This window comes from Hemicordylus capensis, chromosome 2, assembly GCF_027244095.1.
Source record: "Hemicordylus capensis ecotype Gifberg chromosome 2, rHemCap1.1.pri, whole genome shotgun sequence".
Classification (NCBI taxonomy): Eukaryota; Metazoa; Chordata; class Lepidosauria; order Squamata; family Cordylidae; genus Hemicordylus; species Hemicordylus capensis.
Window position 1 is genome coordinate 331,151,065 of NC_069658.1, and position 21,159 is coordinate 331,172,223.

General features: G+C 43.6%; 1 protein-coding gene across 5 annotated transcripts in view; it reads left to right on the forward strand.

Annotated features, from left to right (window-relative positions):
- The window catches only part of UIMC1 (ubiquitin interaction motif containing 1), an 85,171-nt gene that overhangs the window by 27,346 nt on the left and 36,666 nt on the right, over positions 1–21,159 (forward strand). For all 5 annotated transcript variants that reach the window (XM_053292811.1, XM_053292812.1, XM_053292808.1 and 2 more), the window contains exon 3: positions 12,287–12,377. In XM_053292811.1, coding sequence (XP_053148786.1) covers positions 12,287–12,377 — 91 coding nt within the window. The remainder of the gene's footprint in view (positions 1–12,286; positions 12,378–21,159) is intronic.

Here is a 21,159-nt window from a genome sequence, read left to right on the forward strand (position 1 = left end):
GTTCTGGTCCCAGGGAAATGAACTGACAGAGTAAGTTCAGGTTCATGAATACAGTTGATTTATTGAGGGATTAGGGGTACAGCAGAGAAAAGAGCTGATTAAGGTACTATTATTACTAAAATACGTTGCAGAGATTAAGCAGATAACTTGCAAAGAGGCAATTTGAGCTTGGTGTCTGAGTTAGATTAACTCCAGGCTGGCTAGAGAAAAGAAGGCTTTAAATAAACAGGTTTTAGGATTTTAGAAAGAGCAGGGATAGGAAGAGCCCAGAGGGGTGCAGTGGTTATCATAATACAACCTTGTCCTTCCGTTTAGTGGTGATTGGACCCTCGTGGCTCAGGTGCCACTGAAGGACCTCAGAGGACCGAATACAGTTCAGGAGTTAGGCAGCAGGAGTAAAACTAAAAGGTGCCTGTCCTCGTGTAGCCAGCTTCTCATAGCAGCGAGGCATGCTGGGCAGATTGGGCCAGCGAGAAAGGCTCATCTGGAGGCTGAGAGCAGGAATGGCATGAAGAGCAAGACACAGCTTGGTGTTATGGCTGGTGTCAGGTCAATTGCCCAAACAGTAGGTGACTCCCAAGATGTACAGACCAAATGAAGCACAGTAGTTCATGAAACCAGGGCCAGTTATAGCCCAAAATGTGCCCTGAGGCGAAATACCGGCCGCTCCTCCTTCCTTCGAAGGGAAATTATGGTGGATCCCAAAAGAATCCATTGTCTTTGTTGGGTGTGCTGGCTGAAACACAATGGCACAAATGGTCAAGAACAACCTGTATGTAAATGGACTGGAGGGATGTGCAAGGACGATATCTGTCAGGTCGGAAGGACCCGGTAAACCAATCAGTAATTTTAATGAGCGCATCTCCTGGGTTCCTATTGCCCACTTAGCTCTTTTGTGATGGGGATGGGAGTAGTGTTGACAGTGCCTTATCTGCTTTCCTGCTGAGATCATTAGTGTTAGCTTGTTTGAGGCAATCACAGAGGTCAATCTGTGGACAGAGAGACCTTGAAGTGGGGTTAACTCGAAAACTAACTCGGGGTCTGTTTAGACATTCCCAACATAGGGAAAGGTGTGAGGCTAATCCCCTTTCAGTTCGCTTGGTAGCTGGTGAACCTGGGGGTGATCATCCCACTGCCTGCTAAGTGACCTGTCCCCATGTGCCAACAAACTGGGAGGCCACAATCCTGTGAGGCTCCTGAGCATGTTAAGAGTGGGAACTATAAGCCTGTAGTCCCAGACATAAGCAGAGAGGCTTCTGGGAGCCCACAGAATGACAGTGCTGGCGACTTCTTCCTGATTTTTTCCACATGCAGTGAGTTCTGTGTGGGAGCATTTAAACATACAATCCCTCACCATCAGACCAAAGTGGTGTAGTCAAGGACTCTTACCACATTCTATTTCTGCATCTTTGAATTGGCTTTCAGTTTGGAGATTTAGTGGATGAAATATCCCATTAAAAATCAGCTGTCAGTTTTGGAAAGGGATTCCTGCACTCACATAGTGAGTTCAGCAGTACAGACTGCGCAGCTGGTGTTGGTCCTGCAACTTGGAATTTGATGTGTTGCAATAGTTGGTTGTTTATCCAGTGCACATCTGATTCCTTTTAACATCTCCTTGCAGACACACAGAGTCTACCTGCTGAAGGGATTAAGAGAGAGCCTGGAGGTATATTTGCTTACCATGTTTGACTTAATGCATTCTGTTAAAGAGGACAGACAGCCTGAGGGCCTTGGTTCTATCCAAGGGAAAACATATTTTCATGACCTAGTACTATGAAGAGAAATAAAAGAGTTTCCCCTAGAATCAGATAATTTTGCAGCTGAAAAGGAGTCTCAGTATGTTGTGTAACAACAACTTAATATGTTGTGTAACAACACCATATAATCTGCACACTGTGTTGCTCTTTGCTGTGACACTCCACTGCCTGAGGGTCAGTCTGTCTCTCTGCCTGTCTTTCCATCCTACCTACATGTAATTTGTGATACTTACAATTCTGTGATACTTACCAAATCTATGATACAAGAAAGCAGTCTGTCACTTCATTGTTACTGATTGACTATGTGACTCATCCCTTCCCAGATAGCAGGGTTGTTGTCCATCCCAGATCTAGGCTATGCCCTTAAGTATTATTTATTTATTTATTAAGTAAGTAAGTATCTTAACCATACCTAACAGATCTTTATCTCTACTGAAATACATCCAATGGTCAAGATACTTTATAAAAAAAACACCCTAATGGTGTGGCCACATTTGGAGTACCGTGTACAGTTCTGGTCACTGTATCTTAAGAAGGACATTGTGCAGAAGAGGGCAACCAAGATGATCAGGGGCCTGGAGCACCTTGACAATGCTACAGCATCTGGGGTTTTTTAGTTTGGAGAAGAAGCGACTATGGAAAAACATGATAGAGGTTTATAACATTATGCATGGAGTGTAGAGAGTGGACAAAGACATTTTCCTCTTTCTCTCTCTTTCTCGCACACACTCACACACCCCACTCGAACCAGGAGTCATCCCATGATCCAGTTGTATAAAATTAAGCATGGAGTAGAGAGAGTGGACAGTGAGACATTTCTCTCTCTCTCTCTCTCTCTCTCTCTCTCTCTCTCTCTCTCTCTCTCTCTCAATCCTAGAACCAGGAGTCATCCCATGACACTTGAAGGCCGGGAATTTTAGGAACCAACAAAAGGAAGTATTTTTTTACACAGTGTGTAATTAATCTGGAATTCTCTGCCATGGGATGTGGTGATGGCCACTAGCTTGGATGGCTTTAAAATGGGCTTAGACAATTTCATGAAGGATAGGTCTATTAATGGCTGTTAGTCTAGTGGTTATAGGCCACCTCGAGCCTCAGAGGCAAGATGCCTCTGAGTACCAGTTGCAGGGGAGCAACAGCAGGAGAGAGGGCATGTCCTCACCTCTTGACTGTGGGCTTCCTAGCGGCATCTAGTGGGCCACTGTGTGAAACAGGATGCTGGACTAGATAGGCCTTGGTCCTGATCCAGCAGGGCTGTTCTTATGTTCTTAATGCTTTCTCCCTTTTAAACTCTCAGTTTCTGTAATGTCTGATGTTCTAAATCTTTCCTCCTTTGATAAAAGTCCAGTACTTCCTGTTAGTTACCTTTCTACTGGAGCAGCTTTACCAAAAACATTACATGCATTCGGGAAGCAGTTGTCATCTCCCCACCTAACAATCAACCTTTTCTAGTAAGTCTTTATTTTCCAGTTCTCATTGGTTTCTCCTCCTAATTATTTTCCACACTAAGGCCTGACTAGAATGGAACTGACTCAGACCATGATTTCCTGTCTTATGGATGTAGCTTCCAAAGCTTTGATAGTATAACATCGTCTTTTGCTCAGATCAGCATTGCAGCACGTGTAATTTAGGCTATGGTTCCCTAGAACCATGCAGATTTTTCTGAGCTGAGCCATTATCCGACCAATTATCTCCCATTTTGTTAATGGGACATTGATTTTTCTCTTGTACGTGTAATTACGCTTGTTCTCTGAATTTTGACTTCTGTTCTTCAGTATGTATATTGTGTTTTGCTTGTGTGGTAAGGCCTTTGATGCTGATTGGCTGTACTTGTGATTCAAGGAAGTAAAGAGTTCACAGTCCAGATTCTGTGAGGGTAGAGAGTTGTTGGTTTTGCTGGAGTTGAAAACTGAAGATTGGGAAGAGGTTCCAGGATTTAAGGACTGAGAGCCCAAAGGCAAAGAAACTGAAGGAATGGCACAGAGTAGGGAATGGACTGAGAGGGAGAAAATTGAAGGAAGAATAGGTAGTTTGAAGGAAAGGGAAGAAGCAACTGGGAATTGAGGGAAGAAGGAGTTATTGTGAAGTCTTTGATGATTTCTTCAGAATTCCTTGCTCTGTTTTTGACGAAACTTCACAGAAGGCCAATTTACCCTGATAAGGGAAGGAGACAGAAGTGGAGGATGGTCATGAGATAGGGCAGTTAAGAGGTGGTTTCTAGATCTAGATCCAGACAGGATAATTTGGCCAGTTGTGGCTTCTACTCCCACTCCAGCATTGTGTCCAGGCAGCCCACCTTGCTTTGCTTCTTTCCTTCCCCAGTTCACCCTGTTTACATTTTAACATTTCCTTTACAGGCTTTATAATCCTGCAGTTGCATAAAGCCCACCGCATGACCCCTCAGTTCTATATAATTTACAGGAAAATTGTCCCTTAAAACAAACAAACAAACCCAAAATCTGCAACTGGGTGTGCTGTTACCCAGCATGGCCACTAAGCTCACATCTCTTCTTTGCCAGGCGCAGTTCATACAGCCACTTGTCAGTTTTACTCCTGGCAGTCAGACTTCCAATTTTGCCTTGATGCTCTAGTGAATTTGCTGCCAAGGTGAAATTAACAAAAGCTTCTCCACACTTGCCTTAAGATACAGTTTTAGCTCCTGGTGGGACCCTTCTTTGTAGGCTTATAGTACTTTCTCTGGTGCAGCAGAGCACATTCACTCCAGTATATTTTTTAAATGGGGGTGGACAGCTGCCCGCCACAGCACCACCACTGCCTTGAAATCAGAATTTGCAGGACTCTCCTGTGGAAGCTCAAACAGAGCAAAGACACACTCTGAACTAATTGCCTGAATCGGCTCTTAGGGTGTGGGGGTTCCTTCAAAGGTTATTTTTACTGTTCTCTGCTTATCCATATGTTGAAAATGTCTGTACTACTGTAATAAATTTGCCTTCATCTCCCCTACTATGCTTGGTTGCCCATAGTGACTTTTATTTCTTTTTTAATCCTTCATCAACATGTTTCATTTTCCTTGATATAACCCAAGATTTTCTTGATAATTTTGTTTTCAGATATCATCAATGTTTGTTCTTATTTTTTTTCTTCATTGTTGTCCAAGATTCTGCTCCATATGTCAGTACTGGATGTATTAATATTGTGCACATCTAGATTTGAGATAATTGAATTATGGGCTTAGATATGAAGACCTTTATTTAAAGTGATTTCAGTGGGGCTTATTTTCTAATCATTGTGTTTAAGGTTGGGTTGTAAGAATTTGTTCATCCCACATACACACCCCAACCCCCACTACCTGTTTCAAATCATCAGGCTTGAAACAGTGGTAAGAGAAGCCGGTCTTGCATTAAAATGTGTGGAGTGTTTAAGAGCTAATCTCTTTCTGTGATCTCTGGACAAGGCTTACACTGAAATTGCTTGTAAGCATAAATTAAACTGTAGATCCCTATGTGGAGAAAGCAACATAGATTACTTCTGGCTGTGATATTTTAAAAGCTTTAGCCCAGAGAAAAGAAAGGGATACTTTTATCCAGAGTTCTCACTGTGAGCAGAGATGTACACTGCACAGATCAAATCAAGCATAACCATTAGTTTTCCTTGTAAGTTTTGCATTAGGAATGACCTTGTAGCAGTGTTGGATGCAGTTTGGGGATATTTAATTGATTAAGATTATTTTTGGACTAGCGATCTTATTAAAAAGGCAGTTGGTTGAATGGTCCCTTGAGTAGTTGATATTCTCCTAGGCGGATGAGCATTATTAAAAGGTTGGGTCAGATTAGAGCAGCCCCACTGCCTTTGTTGATTTCTTTTCCTCTCTGCATTCAGTGAAGGTATCTCAAGGCCATCCTTGCCAGCATAGATGTAGAGTACTTCTGGATTAAGGGTTTTTCTCCCACTAGAAACAAAAGCTTCCCATGAGCAGATCTAAGACCTAATTAAATAGTGTTTTTCATTTTCTGGTTTTATTAAATAAGTATGGTTTTAAAAATCCCAGTCACTGAAAACTGTGTGCGTGTGTGCGCGTGTGTAGACATGAAGATTAATTGGATTCACTACAGAAGGTCCTGGACTGTAACTATCCGGTACAACAGATCATATACAAAGTCTGTTGGGACTTCCACTCTTTCATAATAAAAAGTGGAGGGGATTTACATTTCTTTCCTGTTTCACATTTCCCCATCACTGAATCTGCAGTTTTTTGTCATTGAGAAAATGTGGTTTCCCCCTCAGCTGGGCTTCCTATAGCAATTGTGAGTGTTGGGATATAGTCAGGGGCATTGTTGGGTATTGCATATGACATCATGAAGGGTGGGTTAACATGTAAGGTGACCCCTGAGGTTGGGGCAAGCAGCTGGTTCCCTGGAACCGTGTACTCCCTGCACAAGCCTCTACTTCCATCCCAGCTTCCGATATGTCGAGGTTGCTTGTGACATCCAAACTCACCCCAGAGAACCTGACATCTGTAACTTACTTCAAACGTAAGTTATGGATATCACATTCCCTGAGGGAAGTAAGGCAGGATATGCCGAGATTGGTTGGTTGTGACATCTGAACCCATCATGGCAGAAGTAGAGGCTTGCTCGAGGAGTGTGCGTTCCCAGGGAACTGGAAGCTCACCCCAGTCCAGCGATTGCCAGTGGCATCTCGGTCTCTCTTCCCACCCCACCTCGGTTGGCGCTCTCTCTTCAATTCTCACCCCATGCCTGAGCAGGAATAGAGATCCAGAGATGCAGCTTTTAGCTCATTCTCTGTTCCCCAGACCCACTGGCACCAGCCATTACTGTCCCACCTCAGGTGCTTTTGTATGTGTGAACCCACCTTCTGTATGTGTGAAGCACCTCACCACCAATATCGGTATCCTCAAGAATCTTGGGTGTGGGGAGGTGAAGGTGAGTGCTCCCATGCTGTATCACGTGAGCACAGAAGTCCTCATGCAGCCTGCCCCCCCTCCATGGCAGACACTATTAGGCCCCTCTGCAGCAATAAATGATGCACTTCCCTCTCTAACACTGGAGTACGCATCTCTTCTGATTGCTCTCTCAAGCTGGAAGGCTGTCTCTCATATAGTAAGGCTAGTCCTTTTCCATTGTGCATGGAGAAGATTTTGTACTACTGGTATTGGATCTATAGTAGCGGAAGTGGGGTGTAAGAGAGAAGTATGGTGTGTTAGTTTGGCGAATATCAAACTGAAATGGCCCATATTCTTGAAGCATTTGGGACACATATAGCACTGTGTGTTGACATTTCTTGCTTCTGTGTTGAAGGATAGCCAAATAAAGGTGTAAATTGAATTGTGGTAACTGGGGAATACCAGTCTCCACTGTGGTCAGCAGGCATTTTCTGTATCACCCTAATCCTATACCTCTCTTGGATCTGCAAATAATGAGGTGAATGACTGGGGGAATTGTTTAAAGGGTGAGAAATATGGACCACAGCTAGCATTGATATTCACCCGCATATGTAGTTTCCAGTTCACATGACTGCAAAAGAGGACCATGGCTTCTCTACCTTACATAGAGTTCTGTATCTATCCCCTGCCTATTGTTATGAAGTGTCTTCCTGCCCAGTTTCCTTCTGCCTCTGAAGGTGTCGAAAAGAGGGGCAGTTCAAGTGCTTTAAAACACACACACACCGATTGACATAAACAATTCAAGTTAATCTGATTTGTGTGGATTTGCTTGATATGTACAGCTTATCAAAAGTGTAGAATTTGGGTTTTCTTGGCATAGAATATGAATTATTTAGAATTTACTTTTTGGCACAGAATGTGAACAGTGTTTCAGTTATGAGAATAATACACCTGACAAAATGAGAGAAATGTTTTTATTTACTAATATTGCTGGATGTCTAGCCTGCAGCTTTCCACAGATGCTCATAAACTGTATTCTTTTTTTCCTGCACCCTGTATCCAGTAAGAACTTTTTTTCAGTATAGTTTTCAGTCTAATTTCTACAAGCGTGGGGGGACAGTAAATATGGAGTGCATTGTGAGAATATTGGCAAGAAATACAGGCAGGAGAGCAGGAAGGCAAGGCAAAATCCAGAGTATCTCTAGGAGGCAGGCTGCTCTGTGCTACATAGTAACATCGAAAGCTGCTAGCCTAGGCCAGGCCAGGCGACCTTGGAGCACTCCAAGGAAGCAAGCTATTCTGGCCACAGTTGGAGAGTGGAAGCCTTCCGAGGGCAGCCTTCTGGAGCCTGGCACTCCTCCTCGCTCTGTCTGACCGGGTCTAGCTTGTTTGCAGCACTGGTCTGCAGATACTGGGGAGTGCAGTGGTAGTGGTCGGGGTAGCTTTTCAGGGGGCCTGGGCGCCAAGGGTGCTGTTTCAGAGAGCTCAGGCTTTGAGGGTGCTGTTTGAAGGGAACTCGGTGCTGCTTCAAACTCTGGCCTGGGTGTCAAGGTCTGGGGCTGGCTCTAGTGCTGGCCCTGCCTCCTCAGGGTCCGATTCTGTCTCTGGGTGGATGTCATGACACTTGCAGAGCCATAATGCTGGGTAGAGGAAGGAAGACTTAATTAGCTTCTAGACTATTTCAACTAGTCGGTGGGGATTCATGGGTTGCTTAGGTGTTGGGCCTGGGCAAAATAAAAATCTAGAGCCAGGGTTATACTATTCCAGAGATACTGGCAAGCAGTGGCTGAAGGAAATAACAGGGCAGAGGGAACAGTGTAGGGCAAGGCAGGAAGAAGCAATAACCTCAGAACGGAGTCCCAAAGCAAAGCTTTTGGAGTCCTAATCAGCATAGAGGAAACTGCTGGTTGGGGAAGTCTTTATGGGAATTTTGGGAAGAGGAATGGGGCTTTCAGGTCTTTGTTCAGACTACAAGCAGGGTGCTGTCTCTAGGTCTGGTAGGGGAGATTAAGCAGCTGGTCCCATAGCTAAGTAGAAGACTTGCCAAGACCACTGCTCTGTGCTCAAAAGTGTGTTGGGCACAGAAACTGTGTTCCAGAGAGAGAAAACACGCCTTATTTTCGCTTTGGATCTGAGAAGGAATAGGCACTTTATAACAGCATTAGCTGGGGAGTATTAAAGCTAGGAGGTACTGGGGAAAAGAGATGGATACTGTCTCTAAGGTGACTGGGAAGAGGTTGGGGAATAACTTCTGCCGTACTAAATGGCTTGCTTGTTTTGGTCATTTTAAAAGCCATGAAGAAACGTGCATATTGGGATTTGAAGAATCACATAATGCTATGCCTTGTAGTTAGTTGTCTAGGCATGCTCCTGGGATGTGATTTTTTAAAAACAGTAGACAAAAGGGTAGCAGAAAACAGTGGTGAATCTGATTCTGAGTAACAGCACAGAGGAGGAAGGAACTGATGTCAGGGTTGCCTCTGTTTAAACATCTACATTAATGATCAGAATCTGTACACTCAGGAAATCCAAAGATGATGGCAAATTGTGAGAAGCTGCAAGTGCATGCCATAGCAAAATAGCATTTCAACAGGGCCAGGAGTGATTAGGAAACATGGACAAAAATTCACAAACTTAAACTTGCTCTGCAGAAATATAGCTTATGGATCTGGGGAAGGTGAGAAGAAATCAGACACTGGTGGTGTGAAAGGGACAGACCCTTTCACATCAATATTAAGCAGAAAGACTGGCTGGGAGAACTACTTGAGCACCAGGTTTAACAGTAGCCATTCTGGAACAGCTGCTCTGTAATGCATGTCTGGGAGCAAATCATTGTACCCCCAGGGGGTGATGGTCTGAACAGTACAAGAATTTGTGCATTATATGTAAATCACGTTACCAGAATTGATATCTGTGAATACACTGAATCATACCATTAAAAGGGACTTTGAACATAATCTAGTATTGGCAGAACTCTTGTGATATATAGTCAGAATGGGAAGGGACGTCAGCCAACCAGTCTCCTGCCCTGAAGCAGGATGACCCGTATCTATGATATATTTGCAGGCATGTTTGCTTGCACTACTACTACTACTGTTTAGAATTGATTTGTTCCTATCCAGCCTGCTACAAACCTCTTAGGTAGCCTTAGGCATTTTCTTCCTAAACTACTTGTGTCCTTGATTTCTCGGAAGTGCCACTACCTAACAGATTATACTCTCCCCGCTGCCGCTCTGTGCACAAGTGTATGCACACACATACACCATGCCATTGAGTTTTGCTTCATTTTATATTACTATTATATTACATATTATATTACTATTAATTCATCTCTCTCTAAGTTTTTTCAGATCATTTGCAATGTTTAGCATATCATCTGTGAAATCCCTTCCTGTCCTAGTTTGGTATTACCCAGAAATTTGATACACGCACTCTCGAGATTTTCACTGACGTTATTTCTGAAGCTAAATGGTGTAGGCCCCAGAACTGACTGCTGCAGAGCTCCAGTTACTACCTCTTTTCTCCTTTATGTCAATTAATTCATTATTATCCTGTGAGTGCAGTTATTTTTAGCCACTTGCGTATCCACTTTATGGTGGTTTCATCTAGTTCATATAATTCATGCTTGCTTAAGAGGCTGTGATTTGGGACTGGATCAATATCCTTGTTGATATCTGGGACCACAAGGCAACCTTGTGCATGGTAACAGGGCTTCACTATTTCTTACTATAGAATGGGCATGAGCTCCATATGTTTGTGGTGCTTCTTCAGCCACGGGTGTGGGAGAGGGAGCGAGAAAGAGATGGGCTCTAAATTCCATGCCTAGGTATTTCCCCTGCCTATTGAATGAATTAATTGACTAGAAGAGAGCTAATTTGGTTTGGCATGATTTCTCTTATACATAACCATTCTTTTGCTATCTGCGATTGGTTGCATTTGTCTCCAGATGTGGGCATCTGATTTACTACTTGCTCCATCATCTTCTTCCACCCCACCCCCCACACCTCCTAGCTTTGAATTTTTGGGTCTTCCTTCCTTCCCATTTTTAAAGTATGGTCCTGTAGTCGCTCTTCTTTGGTCTTGAGAACCACATCAATTCTCTTTGAATTCTCAAATGTAATCAATGTTGCAAGCCAATTGACCAAGTATTATTTTCTGATACTAACTTTGTGTTGTTCCTATTTTTGTGTCAGTATTACTGGTTGTTTCTGTGGGGGTTTGGGGGTGGGTTTTTTTCTTTTTGCAAAACAGATACTTCGCAAAAAACAAAAAACAAACAAAAAAGACAAAAAACAAAAAAACAAACCCACCAGAGAGAGGTAGAGGTGAGGGGAAATGGAGCCAGAGCTTAATGGTAGAGCATCTGCTTTGCATGTAGAAGGTCCCAGGTTCAGCCCATGGCAGCATCTCCAGGTAGCGCTGGGAAAGACTCCTGCCTGAAACCTTGGAATGCCACTGCCAGTCAGTGCAGACAGTGCTTAGCTAGATGGACCAAGGGTCTGACTTGGTAGAAGGCAGCTTCCTGTATTAAGCATTTTCACGGTCATTTTAATCATACGAATGTTCTGTCAGTCTCTCTTTCTGAGGTGAGTGACAGATCCAGAATATCTTTCTTGAACATACTTGTAACCCCCTTAGGGTTGTTTCTGTTATCTTTTGCCACTTGCAACTCACTTAGGGCCTTTTCCTTTTTGATTTTGTTCAGGCATACACTTGTGCTGGCCCAGTATACTTGACTGTCGCAGTCTGTCTCCCTTGCCCCTTCTGGTCAGTTTCCGTTTTAGTCTCTTAAATCATTAAAAAGATTCCTGTGTAGCCATGTCTATCTTGTTCAGTATTTCTCCTGCACTCTCTCTGCATGGATATGGCTGGCAATTGTGCTTCCATTGTTACATCTTTTAGACCTTAACTGTCCCTGACAAATGCTTATACTGTTGACTCTTGAAAATGTATTTACTTGACAGTTCAGGGAGGCTGTTGCATGATAGCTGTTTTGATGGACATGACCCCCTCCCCTCAAAGGATAAGTATTGGTTATGGGAGTAATGGGGTTACCACACTGCAATATGATACATGGTAGAATGATTTGTCTAATAGTGAGTGCTGTTAGATGGTGGTTTGAAAAATAATAATTTTAACCAAGTACCCTTTCTCTTTGAGGAAGCAGCTTTGCTGGGTAAAACCTTACCAGCTGTTCTGTACTAAGGAAGCATCCTGCTCTGTTAGGCATGCCTGCCAAATGATCTAAGAAGAGCTTTCTTTTCTATTTCCAGTCTTCATGACTTTTTTTTAATGTAAAGGCAAAACAAATTCTCATTAAAATACTATGCAGTGGGTACTGTGCATGGCAGAGACTGAGACGAAGTTTATGGTCCTTTTCTGCTTGTCTATTTACACACGTTTGCCTCCATTTCTTGCTGCTCATTATACTGATCACACGGCTCTTTTAATAGCTACAGAGTGTTCTTTTATTAGTGTCTGAAAGTCACATTTCTCACCCATTGAAGAGTCTGCCTTTGTGCCAGCTGCTGCTGCTGCTGCTTCATTTTTTTCCCTTTTGGGTCTTGGAGATTTGGATGAAGGTGAGGTGGGAGGAGTGGGGGACGGGTGGCAAATGGCAGTACTTTCCATAGTTTATATACTTACCATATTTCTTCTCCTGCAGCAAGAGTCAAAGGAGGAACACTGTCTGCAGAAGAAAAGAACAAAGCAGCAGCTGGATAGAACGAAGTTTGCAGCAAAAAGAAAAATTACACGTAGGTCTCACATGTGCTGGGTAAAGGGGAACTAGAGACTGAGAGGGTGTGTGTGTGCATGTGCGCACATGTGCTGTATGCATGCACACAGTTGTTGTATATGCCTTTGCAGAACATTTATGCTCAGGGCATGCAACTCAGCCTAGTCATTTTCTTTTTCCATGGCAGGGATTCCCAATCCCAAGTGGTGTTGGACTACAACTCCCATCATCCCCAGTCACAGTGGCCTTTGTCACATGCTCTCCAAATGTACAGGATGATCACCTAGCTAAGCATCATTGTGCGTATCTCCTGACATAAAAGAGAAGGGGCTTGCAAAGGACTTGAGTGGTGTTGGGTATGTAAAGCCCAGTGATCAGTTCTTCATATGGTGACTTTACTAGGGGTGCCCTATAGGGCACCTAGGGTCAGGGGTAAAGAGCAGAAAGTGAGAGCTATCATAAGCTACTTGTTGTCAGTCTAAGCCTTATATTGAGGTAATGGTAGGTGGTCATAGATATCATAGTGAGCTTCTTCTTCATGGCGTATTCTGGCTAGCAACTGGTTTGATCATTAGTAGGGATGTGTATGAGCCAGTTCAGTGCCTCCTTTGAGAAGTACTGAACTGGCTTGGGCACCTGCCGGAGAGTGATTCCCTTAAGAAGCAAGCAAGCAGGTCCTTACTGCCACCCAGCCACTTTTCTGGATGTGGTGCTTGCACTCGCAAAGGCTATGGCGGCTGCAGCGCTGTTCCCTGCAGCCTGCTTGCACAGCGTCAGCACGCACATGGCCGCTGCACATGCACGAGCTGCCCCACCCACGCCTGCATGAGCCATTCATGCGCATCCCTTGTAACTAGTACAAGACAGTAATTTAGTCAGTAATTGGCCTTATCTCTAACGTACTGTAGCTGCTTGCTTGGTAAAGTGCAGTTAGGTTTTGATATCATTCCCGGATCTTGCACTTCTAGATGGATATTGTTTCACAGAGCAAGTGTTGGTTTCATCTCCTCAGTTGTTCCCAGCAGTGCTTTGCTGAGTATACTCCAAGGTTCACACAATTTATAGAGAGTAATGTTTATTTGGAATGCAGCAGGTAGGTTCAATGAGGATATGGAATACATTTCTGAATAGTCCCCAGCTAGTGGTTGGAAAAGTTTTGCTCCAAGTGGAGGAAATGTCAGGCAGTTTGCAAAAATTCTTTTGCAAGAAGGAAAGAGGCGGTAGATACTCAGTACTCCAAGCAAGCAAAGGGTTCCCACGTATTCACAGATGAGAGCAGAGATGTGTGAAATCTTCTGTTTGTACAGGATCCCTGTGAGAGGGATTCATTTGAGTGGAGTATGAGGCCTTCCGTGTGTACCATGTTGAAACTTGCTTTGGATCCCCTTAGATAGGTGTGAATTCCCTCTTGCCCCGTACAACATGCGAATAGTCCTCGAGTCAAATAGATTGTAGATTGTGGCCTTGGAGTGGTCTCTGACAGCGCTGGCCTGAACAAAAGTAGTGAGCCTCCTTCAGTTTGCTGCTTTGGATGCAGGTCTCATATCACTATATTAGAGCAGTCAATTAGCAATAATTAATTAGGCACATCCACTTACATGTCTGCTCTTTTATTTATTAAAAACTATAATTAGCCTTTTAGTGTTTATTTTTAGGCAAATTAAGGTTCATTTCTTTGAAATAAAAATCACTGTCTGTGTTTAAAAGGTTGCTGGAGTAGTATGACAAATTGGCCTCTTGCAGAAGGGGTTGCCTAGGGAGGGTGGGATTGCTTGATTGGTGATGGGGGACCTGTTCACGGCTTCTAGACAAAATAAGGCGCATATCTACTGCTGATTTACAAAGCTAGACAACATCTTGTATTTTCAGTGTTTGTATTGTTATAAAGCATGTTGTTCCTTTCTGGTGTTGTCCTTTTAATCACTTTTAACTTTGAACTATAGTTGAAATTCATCTATTCTGGCATTGTACAATTAAAATACACAGACCCACAGAAATAGTTCCCTTTAAATGTTTTCTGATATCTGTTTCCTAAAACATATAGGGTCTCTTTTTATTCTACTGTAATTTCATTTGAAGTGAATGAAATAATAGATCCAACACTCCCCCCCCCCTTGCAAATCTTATATTAGTGTTAGGACTCAGATTGCTAAGGCTTTGCATCTAATTCGCTTTGCAAATGTCAAACTGAAACATGAATTGCTTAGTAAATTGCCATATTAGCATGTAAAAAGCCTTTGAAATGGTTTAATTTGTTTAAGGCTGTAATGTCTTTCAAAAAACCCACTTACACCCCCTCCCCATGTTTTCTTTGTGGGATTGGTTGTGTTGGTCATGTGAAGTTGTTTTCATACAGCTTTGAAATGGCTGCTCTAGCACCTCATCAGTGGGCTAGGAGTGCAGTGAACGGGAAGCCGACCTTTGGAACAATGGCACAATGCTGTTTTTACTAACAAAGGGGGGGAAGGCATCCTCCAGCATTATACTGGAGCTTTCAGGGTTTCCGCACGCTTATGTGCCTGCACATAACTTGTCCCCAAATTGGCTTGCAAATCGGTCCTTGCCTGCTGGACATTGGTTACACTGACTACCTGCTAAACCGTTTAGACAGTGTTTGCTTCTCAAGGCTCAGGCTTCTATTTTTGTGTCTGCGAGGTTTTTAAATAGTCTGTTTGCCCACACCAGTAGGAGGCTAACACAATACTTAGAATTTCTAATCATCATAAATTATGACCAATGTAATCAACATCAAGCGCACACAAATTGTGAGCGTTTGCAGACAGCATTTAGAAATGATCAGATGTTAAGCAGAATAATACATGATAGCTAGGGATACTCAGCGTGGTTTCGACAGAACAGATGCCATGCTTCTCTCAGGGAGATGACTGGCTCCTCTTCACTGTCGTGCAAGTTGTGGATTTCATTGGGGGTGGGAAGCGTCAATTTCTCTCTTTTCAGTGCACCTGTGAATTTCAGAACTGGAATAAACATTGTTCATTTTTCTCTCTGTCATGCCAGAAGAATTCTTGTCTAGAGTTTTCAGTGTTCTGTTTTGCTGGGCCAGGGAAGGGAGAAATGGCTGTGAGAGACACCCAGGCTGTTCTCACGGGCAGCCTAATCCAGGCTAGGGCAGCCCAGCCTGGGTTAGGCTGCTCATGTGCAGTGCTGGGCTCCATATGGATCATGGTGCTGCCCACCCACCTAACCCCACTTTTAAGTTTGGCCTTTAGCCAAGGTTAAGGGTGTGAGTGCACCTTTAACCCCGGTGCTGGGTTTGTGTGCTTGCAGACCAAGTGCACACAGAGACCTAGAGCGCCTGTCTCATTGGGGTATCCCTGAATGCACTGTGCTTGTTGTGTGGTGCATTGTGGGATACATTGAGTCCAGGATACTTCATAAGAACAGCCCTACTGGATCATGTCCAAGGCCCATCTAGCCCATTATCCTGTTTTGTTTTGTTTTCTGTTGTTAAATTTATATACCGCCTTTCATTAAAAACAATCCCAAGGCGGTTTACAAAAGTTAAAAAAAAACCAATTAAAATGACAATTAAAACTATTAAGCTGAAAATATAAAACAGATATAATTTAAAATATAAAATGCAAACATAAAAACTGTACACGAAGAAGTAGCAATAGAAACAATCATGTAAAGGCCTAGATAAAAAGCCAAGATTTAACAAGCTTTCTAAAAACTGTGATGGAATCTGAGGAACGAATGGCCACTGGGAGAGCATTCCAAAGTCTGGGGGCAGCAACAGAGAAGGCCCTGTCCCATGTGCATGACAACTGAGCCTCCCTCATTGTCGGCACCTGGAGCAGAGCCCCCTCAGATGATCTCATCAAGCGGGCAGCAACCCTTAGAAGCAGGCGGTCCCTCAGGTATCCCGGGCCCAAACGGTTAAGGGCTTTAAAGGTCAAAACCAGCACCTTGAATTGGACCTGGAAACACTCTGGTAACCAGTGCAGCTCTTCCAAAATGGGTGTGATATGATCACACTGGACAGCTCCAGATAGAACCTTAGCTGCTGTATTTTGCACTAGCTGCAGTTTCCGGATATTCTTCAAGGGCAGCCCCATGTAGAGCGCATTACAGTAATCCAGCCGTGACATGACTAAGGCATGGGTAACTGTGGCCAGATCTGCCTTCTCAAGAAAGGGACGCAGCTGGCGTACTAGCCAAAGCCATGCAAAAGCACCCCTGGCCACCACCTCCACCTGAGCTTCCAAAAGCAGAGCCGGGTCCAGTAATACCCTCAAGCTACGTACTTGCTCATTTAAGGGGAGTGCAACCCCATCTAGAACAGGTAGAATCACATCATCCTGATTGGCTTTCCTACTAACCAACATTACCTCCATCTTATATCTTTTTCTTTTAATCTAATAATCACCCCTGTTGCTGAAGTGTGCTACTCTTCATTTTGGGTCTGCCTTAGTCGCATGTCTTTGACATATGAGCCCCTGGTGGTGCAGTGGTAAAACTGCCGCCCTGTAACTAGAAGGTTACAAGTTCGATCCTGACCAGGGGCTCAAGGTTGACTCAGCCTTCCATCCTTCCGAGGTTGGTAAAATGAGTACCCAGAATGTTGGGGGCAATATGCTAAAAATCATTGTAAACCGCTTAGAGAGCTCCGGCTATAAAAAGCGGTATATAAATGTAAGTAAGTGCTATTTGGAGGCCGAATTCTGTTCAGCCTCTTTTGGGAGAGTTTTGCCACTTTAACCTCTCCCAGGAATCTTGTGTGGAAAGAGGGGCCTGTCCCACAGTAAGATAAAGTGGATGGTAGCAGTCTACTGTGAATCCCTTACGGACAAGGATTCAGCCCTAGTGAACAACCTCCACCTCCCCACCCCCATCTCTGGTAGGAGTCATGACAGTTATTTTATGTGTTTGTATTTTCTTTTGCATTCTTGTGTTCCTTTCTTTACTCCCTAAACCCAATTTCTTATTCTGTTTGCAACTCTTATTTCTTAATAAATTTCATATATTTATACATGGGCTTCAGTCTGATTTTAATAGGTTCTGGGGTGTTACTTGCAAAACTCTTCTCTATGTGCTACTGATGATTTGTATTTAGAATAATATACTAGAGTTGGTTTCTGTGGACACTGGCGGTACAGTGCCAGTTAAGTCTCAAGCCAGAGAGTTCTAGGGTATTTAAGCCATGTCTGAGCCTGGTCAGTGGCTTTAGATAAGTCTTCAACTGGTGGCAGCCTACCTTGAAGGAGCAATGTGCTCTTAAGTTGGTATCAAAGCAATCTTTCTACTGAGGGTATATCCCAGGAAAACAGTCCATCACAAGGCTAGACTACTGGGATATACTTTGTGTGGGACTGTCCTAGAAAGACGGTTCAGAAGCTCCAATTAACAGGGAATACAGCTGTCAGATTACTGGTGGGAACAGGGTGTCTGGAACATGGGATGATCTACTAGCTCCAACTGCACTGGCTACCGGGATGCTTCCAGGCTCCATTCAAGGTACTGATTTTCATCTGTCCTCATCAAGTCCTCATTGATCTGGGGCTAGGTTACCTTAAGCAGCTCCTTCTCTCATATGAACTTGCCTGATCTGTCTTGGAGGCCCTTCTTGCGGGCTTGCCATTAGCAGAGATTCAGCTGGTGGACACTAAAGAAAGCCCTTTCAGATGACAAACCTTTGTTTTCCAGAAAGCATTTGGTTTAGTACGATTCTGCTTGCAATGATGTTATCACTGCTGTTCTTAATGGTTTGATTTTACTGTGTCTTATTGATTTTACAGTCTATTGTTGTCTCTTCTACTTAATGTAACCTACGTTGTGGTTTTTAATGAAAAGCAGAATATGAATAGCTAAAATAAAATAAAAATGAGAGGCTTAGGATAGGTAACTATGATGATTGTGATCCTACCTCTGTTTGAGTGTGCTTAGGTTGTTGTCAACAACAACAAATAATATTTATATACTGCTTTTCAACAAATGTTTCTAAAGCGGTTTACATAGAGAAATAACAAACAAATAAGATGGATCCCTATCCCCAGAAGGCTCATAATCTAAAAAGAAACACAAGATAGACACCAGCAACAATCACTGGAGGGATGCTGTGCTGGCGGTTGGATAGGGCCAGTTACTCTCCCCCTGCTAAATAAAAAGAATCACATTAAAAAGGTGCCTCTTTGCCCAGTTAGCAGGGGTTAAAATCAGCCAGTGTTACAAAATGCAATATTGCAGCTGATTATCCTGAGTAGACCAACTCCAGTCATCTTAAAATGTTCTGTTAGTAATTGAGCTGTGCCAGGTTCTCTGTCAGACACAGCTGAGCAGGGGCTTAGCTATAATTGAACAAGATGCGGGGAAACAAGTGTCTTTGAGGGAGGGGGCCCATTGGCCGGGCAACACTCTTCTCTCCCCCTCCCACTATCTCAACTTACTGGCATGCGGTTGGCTCCTCATCGGAGGACTCATCTTGGTTTAAAAAAAATGAGCCCTCTCTAGGAGGTTATATATGTAGTGTGTGTGTGTACATACGTATATATATATATATATATATATATATACACACACACACACACACACACACACACACACTTTTTGAACCAGGAGAATGCACACATGCAAGTCTGTGTGTGAAAATGCCTGTGTGCATAGGAAGTGTATTGTATTATTTACATAGGAGCGAGAGAAAAGGAGTGCCGGAAATATTTTGTTTTTCACTGCATCCTTACAGTTCTTTTGCAGCAAAGATGCAGGGCCTGTTTTCACTTTTGTCCCAGGACCTATGCCAACCTGGGAGGGCTGGTCTTGTGGCAGCAAGCATGACTTGTCCCCTTAGCTAAGCAGGGTCCACCCTGGTTGCATTTGAATGGGAGACTAGAAGTGTGAGCATTGTAAGATATTCCACTTAGGGGATAGAGCCAGTCTGGGAAGAGCAGAAGGTTTCAAGTTCCCTCTCTGGCTTCTCCAAGATAGGGCTGAGAGAGATTGCTGCCTGCAACCTTGGAGAAGCTGTTGCCGGTCTGTGAAGATAATACATGGTCTGACTCAGTATATGGCAGCTTCCTATGTTCCTAACCTTGCTGCGCCCATGTGGCTGAGTAAAATTGGCCTCAGTGCATTGTGTAGTCACACACTCATCACATCCAAACCCTGTATGTTACAAGAGCACAGCTTTCCATGTTCCAGTGTTTAAAGCTATAGCACAGCAGCAGTTTCCCCTAGGTCCAAAGTACCGGTTGGCCTTCTCTTTGCTCTCTCTTTTACTTGCCCTCACTTCAGTTAGACCTCTAGGAAAAAATTAAAATAATCAGCTTACTTCTGCACATATCCCCTGTAAACACATATCACAGTCTAGTTCCACATGGCAGAAAGAATAGCTAAAGCCTGGTTAAGAAAATGCCCACTCAGCAGGGCAAAACAAAACGGCACTGTATCACATGGTTGCTTCAGTACAGTTGTGACCTGTCCAGACAGCATTACAAAGTATATTTGTTGTTTCTTTCTCAACCCGTCCCAAACTGGCTGCCTTTCTCTTACAGTGAGAACATCATTTCAAACAGAAAGGGGAGAAATCATCCCCAGGGATTCACACGGAAGGTCTGGTCTGGTTGCATTTCTCCTGTGAAAGGTCCTTGTTCCAAGAAGCCATTGAGGAGCTGTATTCTGATTCTTTTGGCAGCCCCAAATGTTTGTCACTAGAGCATGAAGGAACTGACTGGCATCCATCACATGGGGAAGGTTTCTTCAGAACAGTTTGTTCAAACAGAGTCGGTTCAAAACTCCTCTCTGTTTTCTTCTGAACTGCGGAAGGTGGCATTTTGGGCTCAGGTGCTCTGGTTTGGCTGAAGTTTTGTTTGAGCTGAGAGGAGGTATTTGTGTGTGACAGCGCTTCTTGGGGAGGACAACTTGGAGTCAGCCTGTGATGACTGAAGAGGGCTTCGATGTATTCTTCAAATCCTCAGAAAGCTGGGAAGCTGCTGGAGTTGCTTTTTCATTCCCTTATTCAGGCTTAGATATTTTTAGCGGAGTGAAAGGGATGGGTCAGAAATCTCACTGAATAGATGTTTTCCCAAATGGCTTTGTTTCTAAAGGCACTTGTGGTTCTTAGGGTGCCCTGGGAAATCCTTTAGGGATGAGCTTTGTATGGGCAGAAGGAAGGTCGTGCTTGAGAGCTGCTAGTGAGGTGAGCATGCTAGAAGGGTATTTGGCTGTGGACAGTCTTTCTTTTGAGAATAATTCTCTGGTTTCTCTAGGTTCCTTTTCTACCCTTCATTTGCACAGTTTTAGGAGAACCCAGCACATGACCTTGTACCTTTCAGGAGGCTTTCCTATGGCAATATACATCACAGAGCGTTGTGATTTTTTAAGTTGTTAATAATGTTGAGGAGTGGAAAGGAGCTTACTTTGCTCTGCTCTGCTCTGCTAGCACGACTGTAGCTTATCAGAAGTCTGTTCGTGCACAGTTCAGTGTTCAAAGTCTCCCGTTTCCCCCCCTGTGGTCTTTGATGCACATGTTGCATGTAGAAGTACAAAAAAGGAGCCACTGCTGGGTGATTATGTGATGAAATGTTTCATTGTGACGAATTCACCCAAAGAGTCAGAGTTGAGATCACTATGGGAACCTTAACTAAATGCCCTGACTTTGGTTCAGTGATTTGATATTGCACAAAAGGCATTACTCTGCATTTAGCACTGTCTGTTCCAGTTTTGGAGGTACACAGCAAGGTAAGCTGAGATGTAACAGCTTTTATCCAATTTAGTTTCCCCCCCTGTAGAGGTGGAAGTCCCTCGGCACCTTCTTCAGGTGCAAGATGGAGAGCCTGCTGCAT